The 19,972-nt window shown below is 31.4% G+C and overlaps 2 protein-coding genes across 3 annotated transcripts in view; one reads left to right on the forward strand and one right to left on the reverse strand.

The window, feature by feature from the left end:
* Window positions 1–19,972, forward strand: part of LOC114329904 (uncharacterized) — a 140,553-nt gene that overhangs the window by 83,147 nt on the left and 37,434 nt on the right. The window contains exons 1-6 of one of the 2 annotated variants that reach the window (XM_050645278.1): window positions 9,669–9,772; window positions 9,874–10,046; window positions 13,140–13,222; window positions 14,116–14,214; window positions 18,940–19,002; window positions 19,068–19,130. In XM_050645278.1, coding sequence (XP_050501235.1) covers window positions 13,183–13,222; window positions 14,116–14,214; window positions 18,940–19,002; window positions 19,068–19,130 — 265 coding nt within the window. In that variant the 5' untranslated portion in view covers window positions 9,669–9,772; window positions 9,874–10,046; window positions 13,140–13,182. Of the gene's footprint in view, window positions 1–9,668; window positions 9,773–9,873; window positions 10,047–13,139; window positions 13,223–14,115; window positions 14,215–18,939; window positions 19,003–19,067; window positions 19,131–19,972 lie in introns of those variants that run through there. The other variant, XM_050645279.1, reaches the window with a different exon arrangement.
* Window positions 1–19,972, reverse strand: part of LOC114329905 (uncharacterized) — a 787,321-nt gene that overhangs the window by 61,836 nt on the left and 705,513 nt on the right. The gene's annotated exons all lie outside the window — the stretch shown is intronic.

Consider the following 19,972-nt stretch of genomic DNA (forward strand, 5'->3'; position numbering starts at 1 on the left):
AAATACTAGGAGCCAAAAAAGTTTTAAAAATATTGAATTTAACTAATGATACCACAATAATAATTTAATTGGAACGTACAGAAAAGTTTGGGGGGGGGTTTAAGGGAACAAAACCCCCGTAAAATTTTTATGGGGAGCACAAATTTCACTATAATTTTTTTTAAGATGCTCCTGCCATAAGAATGCCACATATCCATTTTCAATAAAAAATCTCTAATAGTTTTCGATATATTCGAAAAAATCGATTTTCATTTTGTAATTTTAAAGCGCTATAACTTTTTTTATATGCATATTTGTACTAAGGTAAGTTAGGTTCATTCGAACTATTTTTGGTCCCAGAATATGTGATTTAATTTATAACCTGTATTTTTGTTACATCCGTACATAAGAATAACTTTGATTTTTGTATAAAAAGACACTGTACCTATCTAATGTACTTTACGGAATTAAAATTTAAGAAAATACGGACTATTTAAGCGGCCTCAGGAATATTTTAAAATTATAAACAATTTTTTGGCTTATAAACAAATAGAATATCTCGGGAAATATTAAATTAAATTAAATCATGAAAACGGTATTGGAAAAAAACTGCAGGACGCTTCTTTTAAAAGAAAAATCGTTTCGAAACGTAATATTTAAAAACTACGTAATATTTAAAAACGAAAAAAAATCGAAAAAACGTAATATTTTCGTTTATATTTTTTTTAGGTGGGATGCAATCAATTTAAAAATTTCAAAAAATTCACACGTATAGTTGCGGCTGTTACGAAACATGTCTACTTTTATAGTTCCGAAGGTTGAGTGTCCATAACGTCAAAAAAATAATTTTTTATTAAGCGCATTAATTTTTTTTGAGATGCCTGCAGGCCTAATTTTTTTATTTTGCGTATTTTATCAAAAAATATATTTCTAATTTTTTTCAGATTTTTCTGTAAAAATTCGAAAACTGGTTTTTAATGTTTTGGGTTTTGGGGGATTTTCCCCATTTTATAGACTTCAAAATAGATGAGATTACAGTTTTTTATACGTTATATATAGTTAGAAGTAACTGAGTCCTTTAGGACATTCAAAAATTGGAAGAACACGTACGTTTTTTGGGGGGAACACAGAAAATGTACGTTTTTTGGGGGTTTTAACGTGTTTCACCCACTTTTGCCCCAAAGGACTCAGTTTCTTCTAATTATATATGTATAACCTATACAAATATTTTGATCTGATCTATTTTGAAGTCTATAAAATGGAGATGGTCCTCAAAAACCCCCTAAAAACAAAATTTTTCGAATTGTTGAAGGTGGCCCACCTTACGGAAAAATCTGAAAAAAAATTATAAATAGAGTTTTTGATAAAATACACAAAATGAAACAAAATTAGACCTGAAGCCATCTCCAAAAAAAGGTATATGTATGCTTAAAAAAATAATAAATTAAGTTGAGGTACGTAGACTCAAACTACGGGTCTATAAAAAATAGGCATATTTTGTTAAAAGCCTGAGGGAGGGGGAAGGAGGTTAAAATTGAGCTGAGCTTTTGTTATTAATTACATAAATTGAAATTGTAGAAAAATGAATTCTGTGAGCTATGACATTTTGGCTATCTTGTCATACATATTGTCTAATCGTATAAAAGCAGAATAGCTCGTTCAAGGAACACAAAATTTTATCAAAACCTCCAAAAAAATAAAGGAATGATAAAAATTTGGGAATAGGTAGTTGAAATTTTCTATTATTATGTAAGAACAAATTTACAATTCTACATCCCCTCCATTTTACAAAAATTGGGAAATACGGGATGAAAAAATATACGTTCAAAATAAGTCTGAAATTGGATAGAGTGACTAATTCTAAGTAACTTTTGTTCTATAGAGTTTTTTCACTAAGTTTATACTTTTTGAGTTATTTGCGAGTGAATACGTTCATTTTTAACAAAAAAAAACATGTTTTTGGACGGTTTTTCGCAGATAACTCAAAAAGTAAGTATTTTAAAGAAAAAAATATTCTTAGCAAAAATATAGCTTATAAAAATTAAAAAAAAAATGGTTTATGAATGAGGCCTGTAGACCCAGTAGAAGCATAGTTGTAGCTAATGAAAAGTAGGTTCTTCTTCGTCAAATTCCAAATCGAATATTTCAATTTGAAATAACCCAAAAACGGAGCACTTTACTGGGAAAATTCATTACAACTTTTTTAAAGTGTTTAAAAAAGGTTTATTTTTGTTTAAAAAAAAAACTAACATTAAGAGTAAGTGAGTTAGGCTCAAAATATTGTTGGTCCTTTTAATTTTTTTGGTAAAAAAATCGCGAAAATCACCCTCTAATTAACTTCCCAAATAAAATTAATCGTTACCGCTTCACAAGTTACTTTGCTTATGTATTCTTTATATTATCTATACGTTTCATTGGTTCAAAGTGCTCATTTTTGAAAAAAAAAATTGGGTTTAAAATAATAAAACATTTTTTTTTAATTTTGAAAAAAAATGTAATTTTTTATGGAATTAACTTAAAAATTATTAGTACATAATACCAAAAATCTCAAAGAGTAATAAAATGTACGTTTTGCTTTTCTGAATATTTTTGATTTTTTGTTTTCTTGTTAGACAAAAATTGGATATGCTATGGCTGTTCAAAATTTGCCTGAACTGGTGATTAGTTACTCGTTCAAGCCATTGTAACTAGAGCTTTTTTAAAAATAAGCACTTGGATTGAACCGATGAAACTTAAAGATCATATAAATAATACATAAGCAAAGTAACTTGTCAAGTGGTAATGATAAAATTTTCGAGATTTTTTTACCAAAAAATAAAAGGGACCAAGAATATTTTAAGCGTAACTCACTTACTTTTAATATTACAAGTTTTTTTAAAAAACAAAAATAAACCTTTTTTTAAACACTTTAAAAAAGCTGACATGATTTTTTCCCGAAAAGTACTCCGTTTTTGAGTTATTTCACATTGAAATATTCGATTTGGAATTTTGACAAAGGAGAACCTACTTTTCATTAGCTACAACTCTGCTTCTACTGGGTCTACAGACCTCGTGCATAACCATTTTTTTTTCAATTATTTATAAGCTATATTTTTGCTAAGAATATTTTTTTCGATAAAATACTTACTTTTTAAGTTATCTCCGAAAAACCGTCCAAGAACATGTTTTTTTTTTTGTTAAAAATGAACATATTCATTCGCAAATAACTCGAAAAGTATTGACTTAGTGAAAAAGCTCTATAGATCAAAAGTTGTTTTCAAATAGTCATTTTAGCCAATTCCTGTCTTATTTTGAATGTATATTTTTCACCTTCGAGAGGGGGGTATTCCCCTCCATTTTTATAAAATTGAGAGGATGTAGAATTGTAAACTTTTTCTCATATAATAATAGACAATTTCAACTACCTATTCCCAAATTTTCATCCTTCCTTTATTTTTTTTGGGGTTAGATTGTTCTTTGATCGGGCTAGAAGGGCAGACAGATAATACTATGTGGACAAATCCTATGTGGACCAAGACCACCTGTGAACTAACAGTAATACATTTCAGACTAATTTCCTGCCTGGAGAAAAACAATTCAGATTTTACTTACTAATTTTCATTGTTACTGGTATCAAAAAATAAGTAGTGTATAATAAATATGAATCATAAACCTGATGAATACTATTTTAACATAACCTCTTAGCCCAAAAAAATCAAATCACAAATTAACTAAGGAACACAATCGTTTAATATATTGAGTTGATTAAATGTCACGACGTTCGTCATTAACGTGGAAAGAACCGTCAATTAATCGGGAAAACTGTTGTTGCCGCCCCGATTCTCCATAACCATAGACAACACTAAATAAGAGCAGTCGGAACAGTCTTCGGGCCACCCGGACACATCGATCGACCTCGGGGCCGGGGGCGTGAGGACATCCTGGTGCACGCACACCTACCACGGTAATTCCGAGCTTGCGCCCCCGGGATGGAATATACCGGTATTTTCTGTTAAATAACCGATACTCCGTTATATCCTCATACTTAAAAAATAGTTTTATGAATCTAAAATTATAGTACAGTACAGTTCCTTATCTACCAGGAACCAGAAGCACAGAAAGCTGGAACTTGATAAAAAATGTGAGAGAAGAAAATTATAAAGGCATAATCTTCTTCTTCTACAGATGCAAATCCACTAATGTATGTTAGCGATTACATTTTCCATTAACTCTCTGTTTCTTGCAATGTGTATCAGAGATTGAATGTCGTTAATCCCTGTCCATTGTCTTATGTTTCGGAGCCAGGGCATTTTCTTGCGTCCTATTCCTCTTTTGCCTTTAATTTTACCCTCGATTATAAGTTGAACGAACTGGTATTTTTCGTTTCGCATGATGTGATCAAGATACGCCGTTTTCCTTTTCTCGATGGTTTCGAAAAGTTGGCGTTCTTGGTTGATTCTTTTAAGGACATCTACATTTGTGACTTTCGCCGTCCATGGTATCTTTAGGATACGGCGATAAAGCCACATTTCGAAGGCTTCTAATTTGTTTATATCCCTCGTTTGAGTGACCAGCCCTCTACGCCATATAGCTGCACCGACCATACGTAGCACTTAGTAAACCTTAGCCTCAGTTGAAGATCGAATTCTGAACAGGTCAATAGATTCCTGAATTTTACCAAAGCTTGTGGTGCTTGCTCAATGCGACATTTTACTTCCCTGTCCGCTGTCCAGTCTTCAAAAAGCCACGTTCCCAGGTATTTACATTTGCTCACTCTTTCAATAGACTCGGCGTTCAGTGTTATGGTGGAGTTTTCAAGTGCATCCAAGTTTCTGGAGATGATCATGAATTTGGTCTTTTTGGTATTAATATCTAATCCCATTCTCTTACTGTATTCTCCAATTTTAATGACAAGTTGTTGAAGATCTGCTATGTCACAAATTAAGACACCGTCATCAGCATATCGTATGTTGTTGATCAATACTCTAGACCACTACTCTACTTCTAGTCCTTTAGACCAACACCTTCTGCAGGAAGACCTGGATAGATTGACACATTGGTGTACAGTAAACAAACTCAACCTAAATGTCTCAAAATGCTGTTACATTAGTTTTTTCAAAGGTAATAGGAAGATCAATACTTCATATAAAATAAATAATGAAGATCTGAAATATGTTTCAAAAGTTAAAGATTTAGGAGTGATTTTTGACGAGAGTTTGAGTTTTGTTGAACACATTAATTACATAACAGTTCAGTCTTCAAAAATGTTAGGATTTATTTTGAGACACTGTAGTAATTTTTCAGTTGACACTGTAAGAGGAGTTTATTGTTCTTTGGTGCGATCTAAACTTGAATAGGGCTCTATAGTATGGTCTCCATACCATGCAGTTCATAATATGACTGTTGAAAAAATTCAACACAAATTTTTGAGGTTCTGTGCATTTAAATTAGGTCAAACTATTGTAGATCACGATTATTCATTAATAAAAAACAGTTTAAAACTTAATACACTGAAAAATAGACGTAATCAAGTAGGATTAGTATTTTGTATAATTTAATAAATGGAAATTTAGATTGCTGTGATCTATTACAGTGTATTAATGTTGATATACAAACTAGAAATCGAAGAGGTGATTTTATAACATTTTATATTCCTTTCGATCGCACAAGTTATGGCCAAAATTCACCTATAGATCGTTACTGTAAACTTATAAATGACAAACACATTGAAATTTTTGATATATCTCTGAATATGTTTAAAAATAATTTAAATAGAGTATTTATTTAATTTTTTTGTTAGTTCTAAGGTTACAAGTACCTACCTATTCTTATTCTAATATTTGTTATCTAATTATAATGTTAAAGTATTATTAGTACATATTCAGCTCGTAAACTTATTATTGTTAATTGTATAACTTTTAATGGGGTAATCCCGTCAATAAATAAATAAAAAAAAAATAAAAATAAAATACTCAATACAGTCAATTTGATTCCCATTTCTGCATCTTCCAAAGACTCTTAAAATATGGCTTCCGAGCCATATATCAAAAGGCATAATACAGAGCATAAAACCTGAAGATCGGGAAGAGTACTTCAAAGAACTTTTAGTAGAGAATATACGAATAGTATATTGCATGTCAAAAAATGGACAATAAATGCCTCTTAAAACCTACCAAATTTCATTTGCATATCTCAACCGGTTTTAGAGCAATAAATAAATCGTCAGTTTGTAAGAAAAATTCAACATCCCGTATCTCGGAAACGACGCATTTGCGGACGGATGTTTATAAAACAAACGGTCATGATTTTTTCATGCAGAATTACCGCTTAAAGTTTGTAGCACTTATTTAGAAACACCCTGTACTGATGAAGAATATGGCTAGTTGTTAAAGCCGGTCACTTCTTTATTATCCAATATAAGCGAATGAATAAAAAACAGAATGTTAAGAAAACCTGAGGCTATAGTTGGGTTTTAATTTTAGTATTTTTTAAATGCTAGAATATTCCACAAGGTGTTGCGAACTTTGAGAAAAAACACAGTTCGATTGGTGCACCCGGTACACAATGAAAATTTACTTTTTTAGCCACAATATTATTACAGCGATATTGTTAAAGAATAAGGCTATAACATAGTAAAAAAAATCACTTAAACCGGACAACAGGTTTAGGAAATTCGAGATATCGAAAATGACAAATTTTATGGGCCACCTAGTTTCTCTGACGCGCAGTGTATATCGTGATCGGATAAAGATAAGAGGTTTTAAAAAAATTATGACTTTTAAAAAAACGACATTATGACATTTAAAAAAATGAATCAAATTGTGTGACATTTGGGATATATTATGCAAGTTCTTCGCAATTAATAACCAGTATGTATTTAACGAAGATGAAATAATAAGGAGAAAATTTAATGTGTATATTGTTCACTGTTTTGGATATCATAGAGGAAACATTTATATTGCGAATGAAGAAGTATTTCGAGGGATTGATATATAGGGGGTAGGATCATTAATGAGACACCTAACGTCCAGTGGTAAAAGCCGATCCACGTACTTCAATATCTGATAGATAGGGGCTGGGCACCACCTTGCATTGTCCACTACCTCAAGTAGATATACAGGGTGTCCCAGACTAATTTACCCACGCTATATCTCTTAAACGAATAGAGATTTTCGAATGGGACAAAAAGTGATATATGCTACTTGTAATACACTTTAATATGGCGTACAAAAAAATCATCCCCTAAATAATCATCCCTTAGTTACAACCCCTAACTTTAATTTTTTTAATAACACCCTTTATATTTTTTTGTAGTTTTGGGTGTGGTCTTTTATCGTCTATTCAACACATTTTTTGAAAATAAAATCGGTTCATAAAAAATAACCTAGAAACTATCAGTTTATTTTTGTTAAATTGTGTGTCCCAGACTAATTTATCCAATTTATCCAGGCTATATTTCTTAAACGAATAGAGATTTTCGAATGATCTATTCCATTTTTGTAATACACTTTCATAAGGCGTAGAAAAAATTCATCCCAAACTTACAGGGTGCTATTTAAAAAAAAAATAAAGTTAGGGGTTGTAACTAAGGGATGAATATTTAGGGTTTTTTTTTCTACGCCATATTAAAGTGTATTGCAAATGTAATAGATCAGTTTTTGTCCCACTCGAAAATCTCTATTCGTTTATGAAATATAGCCTTGATAAATTAGTCTGGGACATATAATTAACAAAACTAAACTGATATTTTCTTGGTTATTTACGAACCGAATTTATTTTCAAAAAATTTGTTGAATAGACGATAGAAGACCACATCCAAAACTATAAAAAAATATACAGTGTGCTATTAAAAAAAATTAAAGTTAGGGGTTGTAACTAAGGGATGAATATTTAGGGGATGATTTTTTTCTACGCCGTATAAAAGTGTATTTCAAGTAGAATAGAACACTTTTTGTCCCATTCGAAAATCTCTATTCGTTTAAGAGATATAACGTGGATAAATTAGTCTGGGACACCCTGTATGTAAGTGCCGTTTAATAAGTCTGCTGTGCTCAGTGAGTATGCCGACCATCAAAGAACAACTCCTATTATTACCAAGAGTTAGACTCTGAGATTTTTGAAAGTCTTGCAGATTGTCTCATATTCTCACCTCTGATCCAGGAGTCTAGGAAACTCTCGTATATAAGCTCCTTAAGACTACCACAATCAGTACTAACTGGCCGTGTCTTCTTGTTATTGCAATGAGATAGTTCCCTTGTCCAAAACTAGCTTCGAGATCATACTGGGTTGCTTCCAGGGCCCTTAATACCGCCTGTATGAGCAGATACATAATACTACCAAAAAATGCACTATCCACGATTTAGTGGACTAAGAAGAATGATGAGCCAGTTTTACTGCATGTTAAAAACTTGTATCTGCAAAATGTGACTAATATGCCAAGAAAAAATAAGTTTTAGATGAATAAGAACCTGATCGCGCATTAATGCTTCTACAGTGATGAGCAAGCTAATAGCCGGCAAAATAGTTCAAAAGATGGAAAACATAATGCATTGCGAAACAAAAAGAGATGAAACTAGTGGAGGTGAAAATTATCGTTATAAACGTATTAATTAACATTACATTACATAGTTTCCCACCTTTAGACGTCTGTGACAGGAGTATTTTATAAAATTCTACTGTCACAGTGACAGTTGTCATACTCCTCTGATGCGTCTAAACGTGGAAAACTATGTAATGTAATGTTATTTTAGACGTTTATAACGATAATTTCCATCCCCACTAGTTTCATCTCTTTTTGTGTCGCAATGTATTATGTTTTCCATCTTCTGAGCTATTTTGCCGGTTATTAGCGCGCTCATCACTGTATAATGTAAAATAAGTCGGTTTCACTATCAATTCCAAAATCTTTTGTATTACCTATGTAATAAATGTAATAAATGCTAGGAAGAAAAAAAGTTTTATAACAATAAGAATAATATCACGCACATGCTTTTAAGGAAAATTTATAACGGGTCGGAAGATCCAAGCCAATAAAAACATGAATTTACTAGATCTGTAAAATTTTTATAGGTCTTAAATCTTGACATGATGGAGGGAACAAAATTTGAACTAGCGAAAAATTTGCTTCCATTATAATGAACACACTAAAATAGGTCATAGTCTGCGTAATAGCAACAGCCAAAAAACTGTATCTTTCAAATGTAATGTACATTTTATTTAATTCTCCAGTAAATGTAGTCAGTTACAAAATAACGAATTCAGACCATCTCTAATTACAATATTTCTTCCCTTGAGCGAGTCTGGACGGTGTTACTCTGTGACGTCACCGAGTGCGAATCCATTTTCGATTAGGAAATAAGGGTGTCTAGCCAGAACAATTTTCTTTCTTATTCTATTTGCCATTTATTAATTTTTATACATTAATCATGTTAAGAATATGATAAAAATTAAATAAAAATGATATTCTGCTAAAATATGGTCTGAAACGACATGTTTTGAAAAACTGACTTTCAGGTTGAAAGCTGTCAAAAAACGTTAAAAGAAGTGTCAAAAGTACAGTCGGAAAAATGAAAGAATACCCATGAACGAACATATAAAACACGCTGTATTTTCCTGTCACCGTATCACAAAGAAAATTGTCCAGTGCAAGTACATGTAACAATAATTATTACATGTACTTGCACTGGAAAATTTTCGTTGTGACTCGGTGACAGGAAAATACAGCGTGTTTTATATGTTCGTTCATGGGTATTCTTTCATTTTTCCTACTGTATATTAATTTGCAGTAGTTATATTATTATATTGCAATCAATATGTAAGTTTCTGTGTTACAGAGGCATTGGTAGACGTAATAATCTCTGTGTATTTTACATAATCTGACGACAAAAAACTTTATACTTTATAATATATTTTCAGTTGACTCGAAAACTCATCGGGAGGCAGACTCAATAGTGAGCAGTTTAAGAGTTTCATGGTTTGTATTACGCGCCAACTTAAGAAAAACTTTAGGTGCATCAGTATACCATCCAAAATTGATCTGGGCTTTGAATTGGAATTTCCTTGTGACAGGGTAGAGCAGAAGGAAAGAGGTATGGTCTTGTGAGTCAGTAACGTTCATTACTGACTTGAAAAATAGCCAAAAGAATAACAGTTTTTCATCAGAATGTTTTCGGTCTTATCAGACCATTTTTTGAAAATATGAATGATGTGAAAACCTTTGTAAAAAAATTGAAGTGAAATAATGTTGATAATATTAGATTTAACTGAAAGGGAACATACTGACCCTTACTCGAAAAATTGACCATACGTAAGGGTCACTAAGTTCCCTCTTTTAAAGGAAGTTAAATACACTAAGCATCAAAATTAACGCACCACCTTAAAAATGGGACATTTTTTATGTCTTGTATTTCCTAAAGCTGTTGTCCGATTTGAGTGATTTTTTTTGTATCTTATAGCTTTATTCTTTAAGAATATCGATGTAATAATATTATTGCTCAATAGGTAAGTGTCATTGTATACCAGGTGTAACAATGATAGTGTGTTTTTTCCTCAAAGTTTGGAACACCCTGTGGAATATTCTAGCGTATATAAAATATGGAAATTAAAACTCTACTGTAGCCTTAGGCTTTCTTAACATTTTGCTTTTTGATTCTTTCGCTTATGTGGGACAATAAAAAAGTTAGGTACTTTAACAATTAGCCATGTTATTCATCAATATAGGGTGTTTCTAAATAAGTGCGACAAACTTTAAGGGTTAATTTTGCATGAAAAATAATGACTCTTTGCTTTATAAACACATGTCCACAAATGCTTCGTTTCCGAGATACGGGATGTTGAATTTATTCTTACAAACTGACGATTTATTTATTGCTCTAAAACCGGTTGAGATATGCAAATGAAATTTAGTAGGTTTTAAGAGGTAGTTATTGCGCATTTTTAGACATACAATTAAGAATTTTATATTTATTATTGGCGTGCATACGGGATGTATCTAAAATATTTATACACGCCAATGGTGAATATGAAATTCTTAATTGTATGTCAAAAAATGCGTAATAACTACCTCTTAAAACCTACCAAATTTCATTTGCATACCTCGAACCAGTTTTAGAGAAACAAATAAATCGTCAGTTTGTAAGAAAAAATTCAACATCCCGTATCTCGGAAACAAAGCATGTGTGGACATATGTTTATAAAGCAAACGGTCATTATTTTTTCATGCAGAATTACCCGTTAAAGTTTGTCGCACTTATTTAGAAACACCCTGTATTGATGAATAACATTGCTAGTTGTTAAAGCACCTAACTTTTTTATTATCCAACATAACCGAATGAATCAAAAACCAAAATGTTAAGAAAGCCTATGGCTACAGTTGAGTTTTAATTTCAATATTTTATATATGTACGCTAGAATATTCCACAGGATGTTCCAAACTTTCAGGCAAAAACACACTATCATTGTTACACCTGGTATACAATGATACTTACCTGTTTAGCAATAATATTATTACATCGATATTCTTGAAGAATAAAGCTATAATATATTTAAAAAATCTCTCAAATCGAACAACAGGTTTAGGACATACGAGACATCAAAAATGTCCCATTTTTAAGGTGGAGCGTTAATTTTGATGCTTAGTGTATTTAAAGTGTCTATTAAGAGGAAACAGTAGCGATCAACAGGTAGCAAAAACGCGTTCCAAGATTGCGGCTGTAATTTTGAATATTTTTTCGAGATATTTGGCACACGTATTCGTAATATAATAAAGAATGGCGGTACAGAGCCCAATTTGAAAAATATATTAATATGTGGAAATTACTCTGTAATTAAATACAGTATTAAAAAAACGAACCTGTACCGCCATTAAGAAGAACAAAAAAATACACTTTCTTCAAATAAACTTTTTTATCCGGTACCTAGATTTTGTGTCATTTTGGAACTACTAAAATTTTTTATTTCATTAGTAGTTCCAAAATGACACAAAATCTAGGCATCGGATAAAAAAGTTTATTTAAAGAAAGTGTATTTTTTTGTTTTTCTTAATGGCGGTACAGGCTCGTTTTTTTAATATTGTATTTAATTACAGAGTAATTTCCACATATTAATATATTTTTCAAATTGGGCTCTGTACCGCCATTCTTTATTATATTACGAATACGTGTACCAAATATCTCGAAAAAATATTCAAAATTACAGCCGCAATCTTAGAACGCGTTTTCGCTACCGGTTGATCGCTACTGTTTCCTCTTAACAAATGCTCAGGTTTTAGAATAGAATAGAATAGAAATATGCTTTATTGTCATGAAAAATTGTACAATTTTATCGACAAAGCTTATAAAAAGTCAAGAAAACAAAACAATAACAATCCAATTTACTAAAATTACATAAATCGTCAATATATTTACAATAATAACCATAATATTGAAATTAAACAGAAGTAATAAATTGCAAAATTTAAGTAAATTGCAAATGAATAGTCTACCTAGTAATTAATAAGTTTAAAAGTTAAGCTGCTGCATATGACACCCAAATATAGACAAAAAAAATGATAATAAAAATACTACTTGTGCAAAGGGTACTGTAATTTCTTAGTTATTGATTAAGAAAATCTTCTACTGAATAATATGGTCTTTCAGATAGGTAGGCTTTTGTCAGTTTACGGAATTTGGGGAAAGATGCTGCAGATTTAAGTTGTAGAGGGAGATGGTTGTAAAGTTTTTTTGCGGAATATAATATAGATTTCTTTACTAACTCAGAGGACGGGGTCGGCATATAGACGTCAAACGTAGAATTTCTCGTGAAGTAGTCATGATTAGGTCTTGGTGGAAAGACATGGTAGATGTTTACGAATTAAGCAAACAGTTTCTAAAATATACAAAGATGGAAGGGTTAAAATTCTGTGATCTTTGAAGTAACTTCTGCAATGTGTTGTTCTTCTGAGGCCAAACAGATATCTAATTGCTCTTTTTTGTAATTTGAAAATAACATCTTTTCACTGATGATAGTATAAGACAAAAAAAATTTTGATGAAAATTGTTATCCTTTTGGTTATTTTGATTAGTAATTTTATAAATATGCCAATGAAATATTATAGCAGAAGTGTTTACTTCCTTGTAAGTTTTTCTGATTTATTTCATTGTGATTTTAAATAATTTATATAAAATTATTTATTATTCTTACAGATTTTGATCAAAAAGTATTAATCAAATTAACAATTTTACGAAGATGGAGGATAGAGAGTCACAACACGAAGCATCTTCTGAAGGTAAGAATAGAGTATGTTTTTTCAATGGTTTGCAACTTTATCATACTAAAAAGACTAAAGACTAAAAGACTAAGGTTTCACTCTAATGGCATATAAAACAACGTAATGTTACTCTACATCCCACCAGACTGAAAACAATGGGAACATTCTCTGGTTACACCTCCAAGGCTTCTACAAGCCATACGGATGCTGAGACTAAGGAAGATGAGGGAATTTTACAATTTATAATTTACGTCCCATCTGCTCAGCGCGATAAAGTTCCAACGAGAATGGTTCCCTTCGTACTCCAATCAGAGTAAACATGTAAATCAAAAATGAATAACCATTTTCAATTTCGTTGCAAAACGAAAATACAGCCGCATCATATTCTAGTCCAATCAGAGAGTGCAGCATGCACCTCTACCGGTTTCGAAACTTATTAGTCTCTCATCAGTAGGCACATATGCTGCTCTCTCTGATCCAACCAAAAGAAACCCAGGCGTGCAGTCACGGATTGCAATGAACGAAATGGCATAGAAGCCCTAGCAGCAACTGCTAGCAAAAGACTAAGTTTTCACTCTAATGGCATATAAAACAACGTAATGTTACTCTACATCCCACCAGACTGAAAACAATGGGAACCTTCTCTGGTTACACCTCCGAGGCTTCTACAATTTGCAAGCCATACGGATGCTGAGTAAAGTTCCAACGAGAATGGATCCCTTCGTACTCCAATCAGAGTAAACATATACAAAATCAAAAATGAATAACCATTTTCAATTTCGTTGCAAAACGAAAATACAGCCGCATCATATTCTAGTCCAATCAGAGAGTGCAGCAAGCAGCTCTACCTCTCTCTTTATCATACTACTAGCTCGTTAGAACTACAACCATTATTGATTAATGATTTGCAGTGTTTGAAGCAAATCAGCAAGAAGAGGACATCGACGCATCATTGTTTTGTCCAGATGTGATTCTAGATGAAAGAACTGATAGCATCTCCATAGATAAGAGTGAGTAGTCTATCTGCATAATTTATAATTATTATTGATTCAAGTAAACTATGTAGGTACCTAAACTGTTAGACATGCACAGATGAGCTAAATATTCAGGATAATTTCAAATTACCTACCATGTTTTAAATGCGTGTGAATTTTATATTTGTAAATGGTAAATTTGTCTACTTTATTATTCTGTTTTCTCTTTCTGGTTATTTCCTCTTAAATTTTAAAAATATGACATTTCTAGAGACTGCTTGGCTTTAAGGAACAACACACAGATTAAATTATAAGTAGTAATAATCAAGAAGTCTTTCACTACAATAAAATTGATAATAAAGTGTAAAATATATTTTCATAATAGAAGGCATCATTTAATAGTGTAGGACCTAGCAATGTACATATGAGCTGGCAGGGATCAGCCAGTGGTATCTATCGAAATCGAAGTTATACATGGTTGTACACTTCTATCTGTTAAAAAGTATTCATACGCATAGAAATGAAAATTTGCGACAGAGTAAAAATAACATTTTGGATATTTTACTTAGTGGAAATCCGAAAGCTCTATTAGTCCATGTGGTGAGACCGCTCCCGTCTGGAAAAATTTCTGATTCGGTTTCTTTGTTTTTCTGTTTCTTTCCTATTCAAAAATGTCCCCTTTAAACAAATCTGAAGGGTGCCGGGCGGAATTTTTGGACAGAAATTGTTTAAACGATTTTTTTAAACAAATACAAAAGATCACGCTTTTTTTGCTCCGCAGCATATATTTTTAAATTTTGAGGGTCATTCTAAACAAGAAAGGTATCTTGTAAATTTTCTCAAAAATTGATAGTTTTCGAGTTATAGGCGATTTAAAATCTGAAAAATGCGAAAATACGCATTTTAGAGGTTTAAAAACTCATATTAAAATTAGTATTGTTTAGGTTTCCAGATACTTAAATTTAAGTTTAAACATTCAGCTTCAAGATTCTGAAGAGTGATTGCGTCTAACCTTAATTTGAATCGTTGTTTTTAATTGTTAAATATGCATGTCCATCCGATTTTTTGCCGGTGCGGCGCGCTCTATTTCAAAAATCTCCAATTTTCCTCCGAAAAATATTTTTTCTAGATTCTTTGGGATATTCTAAATAAAATAAGTTTCTTGACATTTTTCTCAAAAGTTAACAGTTTTAAAGTTATAAACGATTTAAAATCCAAAAATGCTTTTTTTCGGCATTTTTCGGATTTTAAATCGCTTATAACTTTAAAACTATTAACTTTTGAGAAAAATGTCCAGAAACTTATTTTATTTAGAATATCCCAAAGAATCTAGAAATTTTCCGGGGAAAATAGAAGATTTTTGAAATAGAGCACCGGCAAAAAAATCGGATAAACACGCATATTTAACAATTAAAAAACAACGGTATAAATTAAGGTAAGACACGATCACTCTTCAGAATCTTGAAGCTGAATATTTAATATTCAATTTAAGTATCTTGCAACATCAAAAATACTAATTTGAATATGAGTTTTAAGTCTCAAAGATGCGTATTTTCGCATTTTTCAGATTTTAAATCGCCTATAACTCGAAAACTATAAATTTTTAAGAAAAATTACAAGATACCTTTCCTGTTTATAATAACCAGAAAAACCTAAAAATATATGTTCCAGAGCAAAAAAACGTGATCTTTAGTATTTGCTTAAAAAAATTGTTTAAACAATTTCTGCCCCAAAAATTCGGCTCGGCACCCTTCAGATTTGTTTAAAGGGGATATTTTTAAATAGGAATCCACAAAAAAACCGAGTCAGAAATTTTTTCAGACGGGAGCGATCTCACCACATGTACAGGGTGTTTGGTAAAGAATGGGCCATAGCTTAACCTCAGGTTCCTGAGTTTAAAATAGGCCGATTTAAGCTAACTTACCTTAGTACAAAGTTTATAATAACCGAGATACAGGGTGTCAAAGTTAAACTTTTTTTATTTATTATTGAATATTTCCTGACAGGTATGAGATAACAACATGAAATTTGGTATGTGGGGGTTTTTTGGGTCGAGAAAACTAAATTCCCTACCAAAAATTATGTGTTGCCCAGAGGGCGCCACATACGCCTTTCAGCACTCATTTATTACGTTCAATTTTTTTTATTCCTCACTCTGTATAATTGTGACATTAAAATTTTTATTCTCCTATTAGTTTTACTTAAAAAAATTATACTTCTTTCATCTCCCTAAACTCAACCGTTTTCGAGATAAACGCATTTTAAATCTGCGATACATTATCATTTTTAGCATAATATCATTGTAGTTACGTTACACCCGAAAAATAACTTAAAACTATAATAATTGTGCCAGTTCTCAAATATATGTAATTGCATCGCAAATTCCATTTGAAGAAATTTGCGATACATTTTTGGATAATTTTATGGTTTTAAGTTATTTTTTTGGTGTAACTACAATGATATTATGCTAAAAATTATGTTGCACCGCAGATTTAAAATGCGTTTATCTCGAAAACGGTTGAGTATAGGGAGATGAAAGAGGTATACCTTTTTTAAGTAAAACTAATAGTGGAATAAAAATTTTAATGTCAAAATTATACGGAGTGACGGATAAAAAAAATTGAACGTGTTAAATGAGTGCTGAAAGCCGTATGTGGCGCCCTCTGCGCAACACATTATTTTTGGTAGGGAATTTAGTTTTCTCGTCCCAAAAAAACCCCACATACCAAATTTCGTGTTGATATCTCATGCCTGTCAGGAAATATTCAATAATAAATAAAAAAAAGTTTAACTTTGACACCCTGTATCTCGGTTATTATAAACTTTGTACTAAGGTAAGTTAGCTTAAATCGGTCTATTTTAACCTTGTATATATGAAGTTTTTGAAAATTGGGTATGAAAAATTCTATTGTATATTTTAAAACAAATATTTTCTGAAGCTATTTTCTTGTGGCATCTTAATGTACATAGTTTACCTTTTTTTTTAATAAGCCACAATTTTAATTTAAAATTAAGTTAATTAGTCTTTTCGATTTCCACTTTTCGAAAACGAACTATTTCCGAAGTAGAAACCGAAACGTCAAATAAATTAATTTTAAACTTTAATCTGTTTAAATTAATTAACGATTAACTTAATTAATTTGGACGTTATTACAATTAACTAATGAACTTAAAATTAAGTTTATTTTAAATTTAAAATAAGCATAATTTTAAATGAAAACTGGATTATTTTCAACAAAAATTGTATATTTTTAAAACAAAGTCACCTTTTATACTACTGCGTTTATTTTCAGATCTAAAATGATTACTTATTGCGTTATTACTCGATGTAAAGCATATATTTGTAATTAGTAAAATTAATAATATTATAACATTCAATCACTGAGATACGATTATTTATGCTTACTTAGTTAACATCTTTTACCAGACTTATTTGAATAATATACAGGGTGTAACAAAAATGCAGGTCATAAATTGAATCACATATTCTGGGACCAAAAATAGTTCGATTGAACCAAACTTACCTTAATACAAATGTGCACATAAAGAAAGTTACAGCCCTTTGAAGTTTTTTTTTATTGTTACAGCCCATTTTTGATTGAAAATGGACATTTGACATTCTTATGACAGAAACATCTAAAAAAAATAACAGAGTAATGGGGTTTTGTTGACTTAACCCCCCCTTCCCCCAAACTTTTGTGTGAGTTCCAATTAAATTATTATTGTGGTACCATTAGTTAAACACAATAATTTTAAAACTTTTTTGCCACTTAGTAATTTTTCGATAAGCCATTTTTTACCTAGATACGGCTTCTTTTTTAATATGTTTACATACAGATTTTATGGGGGTTTTGTTCCTTTAAACCTGTCCAATGTTTGTGTACGTTCCAATTAAACTATTATTGCGGTACCACTAGTTACATTCAGTGTTGTTAAAACTTTTTTGCCTGTTAGTATTTTTTTGATAAACGCCTTTTAGCGAGATGTGACTTCTTTTTTAATATGTTTCAAAGTATTCCTAAAAATGTAAATGATCATAAATAAATTTTCAGATTATTAATAAGTCTCTATAATCATAAACCATATACAAAAAATATGTGGTGGATTCGACAGATATTCAAAATATCTCGATAAACAGTGGCTAATCGAAAAAGTAATAACAGGCAAAAAAGTTTTAAAAACATTTTGTCTAACTAATGGTACCACAATAATAATTTAATTGGAACGTATACAAAAGTTTCGGGGGATTTAAGGGAACAAAACCCCCATAAAATTTTTATGGGGTGCACAAATTTCACTATAATTTATTTTTAAGATGTTCCTGTCCTAAGAATGCCACATGTCCATTTTCAATAAAAAACTCTCTAACAGTTTTCGATATATTGGAAAAAATCGATTTTTATTTTGTAACTTCAAAGGGCTGTAACTTTTTTATGTGCACATTTGTACTAAGGTAAGTTAGGTTCAATCGAACTATTTTTGATCGTACAATATGATTTAATTTATGACTGTATTTTTGTTACACCCTGTATAGTAAAGGAGTATCAGCTGCCTAAGCGATTCATTTATGTTCAGCTTAGCGGGGTGCTATTGTTGGAGGTGTGAAATTCCATAAACAAGGGATATACATGTTTTATGAAATGGTCTCTTATTTATGTAATTTTATATCTCCAACAATAGCACCCCACTGAGCTGAATATTAATGATTCTCTATTCTCTAAGATACCTGGTAAGGGTATATCAAAGTTTTGTTTTTTTTAGATGAACACGTAGAAAACTACATGGACGCTGATCCCTTAGATTATAATATAATTGGTATCAAAGGTATATTTCCGTTATTCATATTTTTTGCAGCTAAAATCTTTTCATTATTTCTATTATGGTTTTAGCACACTTCCAACTGACTGATGAAGAAGAATCTCTAAGACTAAAGAGATATAATAGAGCACCATGTAAGTTGAATCTTCTAAATATACAATGACACAAAATGTTAATATGATAAGCCATTGTCATAATTATTTTTAACTAACGTAACTAGTGGTGTCACCCCAGTATGTTATTGATTCTGAATTTACCACGTTACTTATTGGAGTTAAATGGCATGTTACTTGTTGATTTCGTGAGAGTGGGAATTTTATACACGGTTTTTAAAACTGAGTTCTCTCTTTATTTATCGCTTTGTGCTAGCCTTGTGTTAACTAGGTTGATGACAATACACTGATAACCATTTTTATGCAATTTGTAATTAAATATAAATAATTTATTAATGGTTGCTAAACCATCCTCTTCTGTCAAACACTCTGTGCATACTCCCAATTCTCACATACGCATGCCAAACATGGACCTTGACCAAGGCAAACATGGATAAAATAATGAAGACACAAAGAGCCATGGAGAGATCAATGTTAGGAGTAATATTAACAGACAAAAAGCAAAACAACTGGGTAAGAAATAAAAAAAAAGTCAAAGACGCAGGCCAACATATATAGCCAGGCTAAAATGGAGCTTCGCAGGTCATAACGCTAGGCAAACAGACAATAGGTGGAATAGCACGATACAACAATGGAGACCATGGAGAGGAAAGAGAGCAAGTGGACGACCCCAGATGAGATGGGCAGACGACATTAAAAAGATAGATAGAGGAAACTGGTGGAAGCCTATGTTGAAAATTGGACGAATTAAAGGGCAAAAGAAGAAAATATCCTCTTCAACATCAGTTGAAATGAAAATGGTCAGGACACGTCGCAAGACAGAGAGACAACAGATGGATAAAGAAGATTTTAGAGTGGCGGTC

The sequence above is a fragment of the Diabrotica virgifera genome, chromosome 3, assembly GCF_917563875.1.
Source record: "Diabrotica virgifera virgifera chromosome 3, PGI_DIABVI_V3a".
NCBI lineage: Eukaryota > Metazoa > Arthropoda > Insecta > Coleoptera > Chrysomelidae > Diabrotica > Diabrotica virgifera.